General features: G+C 34.0%; 1 protein-coding gene across 10 annotated transcripts in view; it reads right to left on the bottom strand.

The window, feature by feature from the left end:
- Positions 1-12,439, bottom strand: part of LOC138705000 (inter-alpha-trypsin inhibitor heavy chain H4-like) — a 54,137-nt gene that overhangs the window by 3,642 nt on the left and 38,056 nt on the right. For 3 of the 10 annotated variants that reach the window (XM_069833522.1, XM_069833528.1, XM_069833526.1), the window contains 4 exons: positions 8,763-8,849; positions 6,563-6,610; positions 3,974-4,098; positions 2,860-2,993 (listed from right to left, as the gene is read on the bottom strand). In XM_069833522.1, the coding sequence (XP_069689623.1) occupies positions 2,860-2,993; positions 3,974-4,098; positions 6,563-6,610; positions 8,763-8,849 (394 nt within the window). Of the gene's footprint in view, positions 1-2,859; positions 2,994-3,973; positions 4,099-6,562; positions 6,611-8,762; positions 8,853-12,439 lie in introns of all 10 variants that reach the window. The other 7 variants (XM_069833521.1, XM_069833524.1, XM_069833527.1 and 4 more) reach the window with 3 other exon arrangements.

Below are 12,439 nucleotides of genomic sequence, written 5' to 3' on the forward strand. Positions count from 1 at the left end.
GCACAACAATTACGTCATATTTGAACTCCATGCAAACTATTCAAGTTGTTTTCTCACACTTTTTTTTTTTTTGTCGGCACATATCCAAAGTGTAATGGCTCTTACGATTTTTATACTAGGGACAAGACATTTTTACTGCATGATATAGGCCTATATACTGTGGTTACCAAACACAAGATTATGCACACTTCCTCACACGTGGTTCGACATACTGGCACTAACTTTTGGTTATCATATTAATTAGCTATAGAACAGTAATGTGGTCATATTTTCTGCATTGGCCATATTTGCATCACATACGTACCTTACTAGTCTAAAGATCTGACTCCTATTTTTTTAAACTCTTCACTGAATGGAGACCAAAAAAATACAGATACACAGTAGCTACTTTTGAGTACATATTTGTGCATATAGCATTCAACATAATCGCCATCGCGCATCACACATTTACGCCATCTATGAACCAGTTTCACTATGCCGTCACTAAAGAATCCACAGTCTCGAGAACACACCCATCGACGCAGTTATCTTCAGATCATAGTTTTCCAAGTGTTGTCCCGTCAGGCTCTCCAAAGAAATTCAAATCTAAGAAAGCGAGGTCTGGGCTATAGGGCGATTGAGGAAGGATATACCAAATTTTGCAATGACTTCTTTCGTTCGATTGCCTGTGTGCGGCCTGACATTGTCACATTGAAGGTTCACATCTTGCAAATCAGGTTATTTTCTGTGAAGTTGGGTTATCAGTATCCTTAGTATGTCAGTGTAGTGGGCCGAATCTATTTTTGTTCCTATTTGCATGAAATCTGCACAAACAACCTCGTAAATTGCCCACCGGCGTAGCTCAGGCGGTTCATGTGTTCGCCTACTGATCCAGAGCTGCGTTCGGACGTGGGTTGGATTCCCGCTTGTGATATTTGCAGGTTAGGTCTTTTCCGAGGTTTTTCTCAACTTGTGACGAATGTCAGATAATCACATGGCGAATCTTTGACCTCATCTCGCTAAATACCATCTCGCTAGGACTGATTCCATCAACGTTAATTAATAATCTAATAGTTGATACAGCGTCGTTAAATAATCAATAAAACGTGCTGAATTTCCCAGAAAATTGCAAAGCATCAGTTTGCCTACAGATGGATAGATTTTGCTTTTCCTCAGTGCAGGAGCCATTTTAAAAACTAATGTAACGAAGTTATCTTCCAGAATGAAAACACTCTTTTTAAAATGGCGAAAAAGTTCACAAATTTTTCTGTGATTTTCATACCATTGTTGCATATCATGAATAAGAAAAATATGGGAATCAGAACTTTTAGAGTGACATAATAATACAATGGCTTCCATTAATCGATTTGTTTCTTGTCCTGGTACTTTTGAACGATTTTAGGTCAATCCTTGTTGTCTAAATTAGAAGTAAGAGATTTAATATTGTGAATAGTAGAACTACAGTTCTCGAACATCATAATTGTAACACTTTAGGGATTACGTACAGCTTACAGCAGTAAAATTTTTGGAAATATTCCATTACTGTATCTTGTACAATAATGAAAATTGGTAGATGTAAAACACTGTTCTTCTGCTATATGAAAAAAAAATATATAATATATTATATATATATATATATATTTAAAATTAAAAAAATACTTTTTTTTTTTCAAAATTCAAAATGATGGCAATTTACTGTGCGTGATGAAGCGTTTCCCTCATAACTCATAAACTTGTTAACTTTTTCATGTTCTCTCGCTTTTATTTTATTTACACTTAGGTGTAAATTTTTCTGACATTTTGTGTATTCGATTATCTCATCGTTTCAAATGGATATCATTTTACCTTTTAGGTCTGTTTCCAAATTATATGTAATACGCTTTGTCAAATCTGGCAACCTTTTCATAAGGGAAGCTAACTTTCTTCTTCTCTATATCATGCTCTTACAACTATATTCCTTAATAAATATTTTTTTTTTATTTTGTGTTAGAAGAAAATATTGATATTTGACCATTTTTTAAATGAATTTATTTTTTTTCAGACAACCTGTCTTGCATCATATTATAGACATGACATGTATAAAAATACACTACAAATTTCATCACAGAATGTTGGACAGTTTTTTTAGTTATGTGGGAAACGCTTTATCACTGCACAGTGAACTGAATTTTGAAGAAAAAAATGTAAATATTTTTATAAGTCATAAAAATATTTTTTTTCATATAGCAGAAGGACAGTGTTTTACACATAATAATTTTTATTATTGTACAAGATACAGTAATGGAGGGAAAAAAAGTTGCATATTTCCACACTTTTACTGCTGTAAGCTGTACTTAACCCCTTAAATTGTAAAACTCTTGAACTTTAAGAGTTTTTAGAGTCTCCTTAGACACCACATTCTGATCACAACGTATGAAAACGTCAACCAGTTGGATTGATTTAATATACAAATAACACATTATATTGTTCAACTTTATCGGGTTTTGGGAGATTAGTGTGAAACTACTGTAACATGAACCACAGCAATAGCAGGCTTTCATATGTGATTGTGCTCATTCTTACATGTACGTAAGCAGCTCAAAATTTTACGAACTCCATTGGATTGTTTTATTATTCCTTCTTCGTTGTCCACAAGAACAGCGTGGTACAACTCCATGCCCGATATTATTCTTGAGTTCTTTGCAGTTGTACGCATTCAATAGTATTATTGTTATTATAAAGCTTCAACAGTCATTTACTGTAGATATAACAATGCTACACCAGTTGTTTCGATGTAAATAAACACCATTTCACTGTGGATTTTAAGAAATTTTTAACCGCCTTCCAAATTAATTATCAATCTATCATAATAATTCTAATAGGCCTATATGAGTATGGTACCTGTGAATCTCGCAAAAGTAAGGGATGAACTGCTGCTCGCTGACAGTGAATTCTGACAGCACGCAGTACCGCAGGTGCCGACAGTGTCCGTCCTCAGCGTGAGGAGTCCTACAGGCTGCGTGCTCCGTGTTCGTCTGCAACAGAGAAGTGGGAAATAGTAGCTATTTGAGGAATCCAGTCGTTGTCCCTAGCAAAGTAGCAATTAATAAGATTATAGGCTAACTGTAACATGGAGGATACATGTATACAGGATTTTAAATACTGCCGGTAAAATATGATTAAATTAAAATTGAATAAAGGGATTTTGGAAAAAAAGTTCAGACACGTTAAACCTTGTATTTAGAAAGGATTTTTGTGACTATTATTGCTGAGTTATGACGCCATTAAAACGTTTAAAAATATACACAGATCTTTTAATATAATCTGAAAGAGCATACTTTTCATGCAGTACTTCATTTGTTTCATACATAAACACTATGGCGATGATTACTATGGTAAACATGTTCCTGTTAATACATTTTGTTACTCTCTGTGTTATGAAAACAGTTTTAGTGATGAAATCAACATAAAACATTTCTTAACAAAAAATGAAAGAATAGAGATTCTGATGATGAAGGGACGTAAACAGCAAGACACAGCTATATACACTTTTCAACAAAACTCGTCCAAGTCGTCCACCTACAGTATTTTCTGTCAGCTGTGAATAGAAATTCAGTTCAAGTAAATTTTTTCACTATACTTTTTGCTAATCTGTTTCTTTCCGAAAATTCGTCTGATAATTACACCAATGTTAAATCATCATTACACTTGACAGAACTAGAAAACAGATGTTTTGTGCTTCCCATATCGGGTAGATTGTAAAATAAAGTGTCTTTTCTCAAGATAATAATAATTATAGTCACAATCAGTCATTACCCTTGATGGTAGTGAGCTAATACTAATAACATTCTCCTATTATTCTCCAAATCATCATAAGACGTAGAACCGTCTATGGGCCTAACATCTTACTGTCGGAGGATTTTCGCAACAAAATAATGAACAAACCAAGAGGAATATCCTCATTAAAGTTTATGGGAATGCATTACAATAATTATTTGTAACGATTTATAAGTACCTCATTCGATGAAGCTACTTTGAGTTCTCGTATTGCACCGTTGGGTCCGACTGGCAACGAGATAGTGTTGTTCGGTGAAAGTGCGGGAAGCCATGTGACATCACCAATACTCGCTAAAACGGGTGCTGGAAAGCAAACAGTCGTTTGTTATATCAGTGTGACAAATTTATGATTTCTTTGAAACATTAAGTCGCATGCATGGGAGCTGCCTCCCTTCCTGCCGAAAAGAGGATGTGAGTTGGAGCAAGAAATGAGAAAGAAATTGATGCAGCTCTAGTGTGTTGATTTGACGCCCCTTTTCCACCATAAGAAATAGCCACTGCTTTTACATGAAAGAGGTGTAGGCAAATTTATATTTCTAACAAAGCAATCGTAAAATACTTTTAATAATATTTTTTTTTAAATTTTTCCTCAGTGCGTAGACTCTTAAAAGACTATGATTCGTCTTCTTTCTTACTAGTATAAATTAATAGTTAATTATATACCATGTTGTATATTCGTATTACTATTGTCGAAGATTCTATAGATTGGCATGTTTTGTAACCATTACCGAGATCTCACTATCACTATAAACAGTGAAGTATTAGGATTTGAAAATTATAGTTTTATCACGTCTATACGTTTATTATTAATTTCCTTGAACGGAGGTGCAGTGGTACCTGTTAGTTTTATTTCTTAAATTTCTTGTTAGTCTGCCTGCTCTCGCAATTACAAAAATCCACAGTGTGCTGATGGAATGCAAACTGTTGTTTCTGCTAGTCGTGCAATAACCTACATAGATCGATGTTTTCTTTTGTATTTCTTTAACGTTTTCAAAATAACATCCGATAACTAATACATATTTAAATGTGGCTATTCAACAGTAGGACAAAATTTAAAACCCATGCGATCAATATTAAGCGTGAGCAGTGCATGAACTATCTGTTGGCAATGTGACGTAATATAAGAAACATTACTTTTGATATAAATTCCTACTGAAACTAGTGTTGCAAAGTAGCCTATGATAAAATGGAATGGCTCAGTGGAAAAATGGCCCATGCCACAAACATTAAATTTTGTAGGAAAACCATTTATTCTACCGAAATTCTATCCTCGAATGAAGAAGAGGCATTTATACCATATCTGGCAGACATATGCCACAAGACTGAAAGTTCATAAGAAGATCCTAGATGTCAGAATCTGTTGGATTATCTAAGAAACTAAAAATCAACAGGAATGTGGCATGGGCCCCTTTTCCACTGGGCTCCTCATTTATAGCCATAACATGGACATTCTGGAGCCACAAATTCAACTCTCTCTCTCTCCTCCATCCCTCCCACCCTCTCCCTCTCTCTCTGTCTCTATATATATTTATTTTTTCTATATATCTTTATTTGTAAAATCATCATTGCCGACTTGTCAAAACTAAGTTGTAACGATGTGTACATAAAAATTACAAAGTGAAAATGTTCTCCAAACAAATAACTAGTACGCAACTAGCGCACTTAATTGTATAACATTCATCCAAGTCCTGCGACTATCAACTTTAGTTAATATGCGTTATTAAACAGTATTCTATCACTCGTTTCGATTTTCCACTCAAAATTTTTCTAAAAATTTAGTTTTTGCGAGATTTTGAGCTATATAAACATGAATAAAAGTTACAAATCCCATCGGATTTCTCTAATTCCTTTAAAAATGTTAAATTCGAGTGTACGCACCAATTTCTATCAAAAGATTCATGGTCGCATGCGGAGAAATATGGGTTTGTTAGTGTCAATCGTCCAAGTGGGAAAATCGACGTATCTCGAGCTAAAAACGCGATTTTTGTATAAACATTAATAAAATCTCTAAATTCCAACCGATTATGCTAATTCTTTCAGAAAGTGTTTAACATGCGTTTTTAAACAGTATTCTATCACTCGTTTCGATTTTCCACTCAAACAACATTTTTCTGAAAATTTAGTTCTTGCGAGATTTTAAGCTTTATAAACATGAATAAAAATTATAAATGCCATCGGATTTTTCTAATTTCTTAAAAAAAATGTTAAATTCGTGTGTTTGCATCAATTTCTAATCTAATATTTTTTGCTACAAAACTAATTTAAATTAAACAAACCCTGCTCATCATTCGTGTGTTTACACCATATTATTTATATTAGCCTTTAAAGTGCAAAATAAAATTTTTAATCTGAAGTGATCATTCCAAAGATAACTATAAAAAACATTAAAATCTGAAAGAAATTAATATCTACTTATATACATAATTATAAAAATTTAAAAATTTTATAATAATTTTTAAATGCAAGCTTTAGAGAATTCACTGAACTTATTAGTGCATTCCAGGGCCTTATTCACACTTGTTATAAAAATAGTTATGGGGGAAGATAGAATAATGATATATATCAAATTAAACAGAAAAGGATGTATAATTTTATGGCATAAAATCGAATCCCCTTAAAGAGAGAACGTTGAAATCGACTTAATTGAAAGTGACTGAGATTAATTTAATTTTTATATATTTAATTTTTTTATTCGTATTTTTTTTTAAGTTGAGGGTAGTAAACAAGATCCTTAATATACTCTAACGTAGTAAAATATAGAATTTACCTGCATTCGTAGTTTGGGTAAAGAAGGGCGCCCTGGTAGTGTAGAAAACTGAAAAAAAAATAAAATAAAATAAAATATGGCAAGTTGTTATTGTCAAGATGATTCGTTAGATTAAAGTATGTTTCAGGTTCAATGCATGACATGATAGTATTTATCGGTTAATTATCGCTTCACACTACAGTATGGCTGTCTGTCTACTATATTGAACGCGAGACGGCATAAGCGCTGTCGGTGAGCATCGTCAGGTCTGAATTGTTCCAAGTTCTCACACTCGCAGCGACTAGCTTACGTTTCTCATGTACCGTGCGGTGCAGTGTATTGTTACCTGTTCGTCTTAAAGTATGATATAATAAAATTTAGGTTGCTTTAGTCAAATGTCCGAAGACACGTTTGAACCTCATAAGTGACACCAATAAGGCATCAGTCATGAGACAACTAAGCCATGAGATAATGGTGAAGGGTAGCCAGTTCCTCCCCCCCCCCTCCGCTGCATACACCACTGACCAGTAACATATTACACTAATCAGACTTGCAATGTATACAGTTCCTATAGAACAACGTGTATTTATATAAGATTCGTAAGTGTTAACAGATTCGGAGCGACATATTCAAGATGATTTTAATTTCTTCATTTATCCTATTGGTCGTCTTTAGGAAGTGCAGTTATAGTACCGAATTGCAATGTACTACAAGATACATTCTCAGTGTCTCAAACGTAAGTCTTTTTCGCTCATCTGCCAAACACAGTTTGTACTGTGACAAGCTTTGCTCTACGTCGCATGACGTGATAGAAGCAAAACGAAAAACCCTATCATCATTGCAGTCTCTAAGAGACAGTCCTTTATTCTCGGGTGACTCTATGTCCACTAATTTGCTGTTTATGTTACACAATGTTCCATATCCGTTATTTTTAAATAAAATTGATTTCCACTTCTGCTTTACACGTTCAGTAACCGGTGTACTTGGTGTCTCATTAATTCTCTGTGTCATTTCCTCAACTAGTTTGAGGGCTTCCGGCATCTCTTGCTCTGACTTTTCTAACCGTGTAATATTTTCAGACACAGTTTGAAAATGGATTTGTATAAAAACTAAATCATTCGTCAGAACCTTCAAATCCAGAGCGTTTTCCTTCGCGTATTTGTTGGCATTCATTCTACAGTACCCTCACCCACTGTACGCTTTACCACAATACTCAGTACGCCGTTATGCGGATTTCCCACTGAACTACTCTATTGGGTCCGAAGTCTAGAAGCCTGATAATAACAAACTAAATATTTATTTATAGCCACTTTATGAGCAACAGAAGATTATTTTCACAATAAATGAAGCACATCTAGATTCCAGATACTTTCTGTTTCATAATATATATTTTTCAGCCAAAAAGTAAAAACCAATGCTCATTATTTTTCCCCTATTGACAGAGTATTGAATATTTAAATTGCACTTTTTAAAAGAAACAGATATATTCTATAAAAGAGAAAATTAGTTTAGCAGTAAGTAATACGACAAGTTATTGAAACGATGGAAATTTGAATATTCACATTTGAAAACGACTTATTATTGAAATATATAATATAATATATAATATATTGCTCCATGTATTATCGTCTCTAATGTCAGATTGTAGAAATTAGTTATTATGAACACCACTTGTTTTACATGTTAAAATTGTAACTGATCACAGCCTATGTACAGTATGTACTGTACACATCTGTAAATAAATAACAAATGAATGACTGAATGAATGAATGAATGAATTATGGAAATTACAATAATATATCACAATAAAAACAATATTATTTACACTGACTGCTTGCTTATTCTTTTGTTTCGATATGTTGACTGACTTACTGAAGTCAGAACTGAACTGTGTGCGTGTGCATATGTGTGTGTGTGGGGGGGGCGGGGAGGGTTCAATATCACTGATCTATACCCTGCATGCAATCACAATGTTGCGGCTTGCTTAGTGGCTCTAGGTAATCAACGCAGGACTCTAGTCATATGCTAGGATACTACTTATTGTTCTGTAAAAATGTATCTACTACAGTAAATGAGAAAGCTAAGCACAAAGTTAAGATCTGATTCAGCACAACACAGGGCACACATGTTAATGCAAAAGCCAGTATACAATTAAACGCAATTTTTATGAGTTACGGCTTAACTAGGAACTAATACTAAATGATATGTAGCAATGGATTACCTTGTGGACCCATTGGAAGAGGACCAGACAGAAAGTCATATGCGCCTATATTGCTTATGCCAACTCTGTATCTTGGTCCAGAAGCATCTGCTAAAAGAATAAAATAATATTTTAGAGACAACATACATAATAGGCCTACAAATATCTTGAATAATTTTCTTGATTGATTTTGTACCGTTTATGTTTTCATTTTTAAGCGAGAGAATTGAAATATAACATATTAGAGTACATCAGGGACGGGAAAACTTGGCTAAAATAGTCAAATACGTCACAGCATGACGTGTTACCTTTCTCCACCACTACAGCGAAGTCACATTCTATCTGAGGAACAGAGGACAGTGGCGTGTGTGCCACATCAGACAAAGAAACAGATGAATCGCAATGAACTGTTTCATTTTTCATCTCGGAAGATTTTGCCAGATATTTCAGATGACAAACGTAGCGAATATGGCAAGAAGGAAACTCTATAAGAAGGAATTAAAAAAATATTCCAAGATGTAAATAAATGAAAAAAAAAAAAAAGTCGTTTATTTGGGAATCCGTTAGCAGTAGGAAACATTGAGACTCCTCTCGAGTTGAAAACGGAAGTAATTCAATTTAAACATGATATGCACATCAGGAATAAGTATTGGTCTTAGAGGAATTGATTTATTGAGGAAGTTGCTGAAAGATAAATACCCAGATATGCATGCTTTTGGAGCCAGGTTAATAACCGTATTTATATCTACGCATGTTTGTGACAAATTCTTATTACACATGTACATCATGGGATCCTCTGTGAGGTCAAGAATAAGAAACATAAACTTGAATTCGGCTCTGCAACTTGTGACATGAAATTTCATCCCAAGATCGCCTTAAGAATTCAGAGGAAACATTAATTTGCTTTTCGTAATACTAATACTGTGTACATTATTACAAGTAAAAGTTAATTTCATGAAAGCAACTGTTTAATATACTAATTTATTCTTTTAATGCAGAAATTGTTGTCGAGAAGACTTATGTTCGCTTTATTGCATTGCAGTAGCTAAGACATTTAATTTATTTATTACGTTTCATCGATGTGTTATGCTTATTATTAAAATTAAAATGTAAAATAATTCAAACATATACAGATTATATTTAATAATAAGCCATTTCGTAAATATACCATTAGTATACGCTTGAAACAAGTGTTGTAATACAAAACATCGTGAGCGGTATTATGACTAAAGATAGGAATTTACCCATAGTGACTACAAGGTTAGGTAGTGTTTGTTAAAAATGTTATGTTTTATTTAACGACGCTCGCAACTGCAGAGGTTATATCAGCGTCGCCGGATGTGCCGGAATTTTGTCCCGCAGAAGTTCTTTTACATGCCAATAAATCTACTGACATGAGCCTCTCTCTTCTTCTTCTTCTTCTTCTTCTTCTTCTATCAAACCTATTTTCAAGCTCCCCACTTTCTGTGTGCCCTCCCTATTTCCCTTATCATGCCCAAGCCCATGCCTGGAGTACATGAATGGAAATAATAAACAGACTGCGGCCTAGGGTCACCGATTCACGAGACTGAAGTTTGAAACGCATGGAGTATACATGACGTCATGACCCATGGAGTGGGATGCCACTGTGCGAGTACAGTTGGTTTCGTAAGAAATTACATTACCGCCTTTCTAATTCTGCTTGGCGTGGGTCCTTGCAACCACCACACGTACTTGGAATTCTGTGAGTAAACAAGTATGTTTTATTTATTTCCATATATTTATTTGATAATTTATACATGCATATTTGTGTTAGTGTTAATTTCGATATTTTATAATTCACACTACTGAGGAACATGTTGAAAATTAAGAACACCAAGCGTTCACTTCAGAACGAACTTATACAGAAGTTCGGAAAAGAGTATTTTCTTATTAGAGGAAAAGACACTGAATTTTCCAAATTCTTAAAAAAGTATAATAGAACTGGATTCTTTCAAAAGCAGTGTAGTAGAAAATGGTACGAGGAAAATATTTAATTATACAGTCAAAACTGGCCGTTAACATTAAAATCAAAATGCAACATTAAAAAAATCGAGATCTGTGTATAATGTTGGTACATGCCAACTTCCCTTTCAATAATATATTTCAAAGCGTTTCTTGAAAAAAAAAAATTCTTTTAATACGTTGCGAATGTACTTTGTAATCCGGTGCATTGAGTTGTGAAAAAATGTAATTATTTTATGTAAGTCCTGTATATTTTTTCTTTTCTGCTCACACACAAATGATTATTTTATATTGTTAAAACTTGTACAGTATAATGTAAATTGAAACATGTAATATTAGACAATTATTTTTTGTACTAGAAATGCACTGTAGCCTATATGTTTCATTTTTGAACGTGAACATTTATTTTGTGTCCTACTGTGACTGAATATTCACATGTTGAGGCAAGGAGTAGCTGCACTCTTAATCTCCCATTCCCCTCGATCTACACAACACAGTGGGCCGTGAGTTCGTAACTTCATGCGTTTCGGTACCCTGGGCCACAGTCTGATAATAAAATATGGTACTGTGAGGTTCGGGTGTCTGACGTCCTTTAAATAAAGTTAATGCAAGAGGAATATATATCAAGTAGGTCTATAATAACTAATCCTGATATATTTATTTCAATAAATATCAGAAACTTGTAAGATTCATTGTACAGCTGTCAAAAGGAAAAGTGGCCGCTCTCTAGAAGGTAAGTTCCCTTCGGGTATTTTTCCTACAAATCGGAGACAGGCGATGTTACATGTTGTTGGACCACGTTGCCTGATATTTGCAGTTATAATTAAAGTGTTCTCCGTGTTACTGTTGTAGCGTAATGTAGTGTTTCGGACAGATATTCGTGAGGACGTGTGTTCGAATACAACGTAGTGTTTTTTTATGTTTTTTAAGAGAAAACGAAAATATAATTGCTCCTGTCTCTTTTGTGACTGTTTTAGTAATTAACATCAGGTTCATGAATTTATTATGCCATGAATCTTTCATAATTTATTATGACATTATGGCTGAAAATGGAAAGAAAGAAAGATTTTATTCTCAACAAAAATATTTTTCGTGGCATAAACAAACTTACTGGCGTCTGCCTTAGAAAATTCAAATAATTAACAGTTCAAAAAACAAAACAAAAAGCCACGATTCAATATTTACTCCATCTTCCTCCCATCTCGATCACATCTTGCAATCGAGGAGGCATGGACTCGACTAGTCCTTTCAAATAGCGATTGTTCTCAGCCACGGCATCCCAAGCATCCTGGACGAGCTTCCACAAATCATCAGGACGTCTTGGAGGGGATTCGGCCAATTTTCCCGCATAACTTATGCTTCTTTACTTCTGCTCCCGTAGCTCAGTCGGAAGAACGTCGGAATTTGAATTCAGATGTCAACATCTCAGGTTCAAATACTCGTCACTCCTTTTCATTTTATTGTGTTTCAGGATAGTATAATGTAATAGTAGTAGAAACAACTAACACTAGTATTATGCAATTGTATTGTTGTGCATCTAACATTAAATTTATATTATTTACATCAGTAAAGAACGATAACGGAATATAAATGATAACCTTTATATCGCTAAAGAACGATAACAATATAATTGACAACTTGAATATTATTTATATTGCTAACGAACGATAACGAAATAAAATGAAAACTTGAATATTATTTATAACGCTCAGAAT

This window comes from Periplaneta americana, chromosome 8 (assembly GCF_040183065.1).
Source record: "Periplaneta americana isolate PAMFEO1 chromosome 8, P.americana_PAMFEO1_priV1, whole genome shotgun sequence".
Lineage (NCBI taxonomy): Eukaryota > Metazoa > Arthropoda > Insecta > Blattodea > Blattidae > Periplaneta > Periplaneta americana.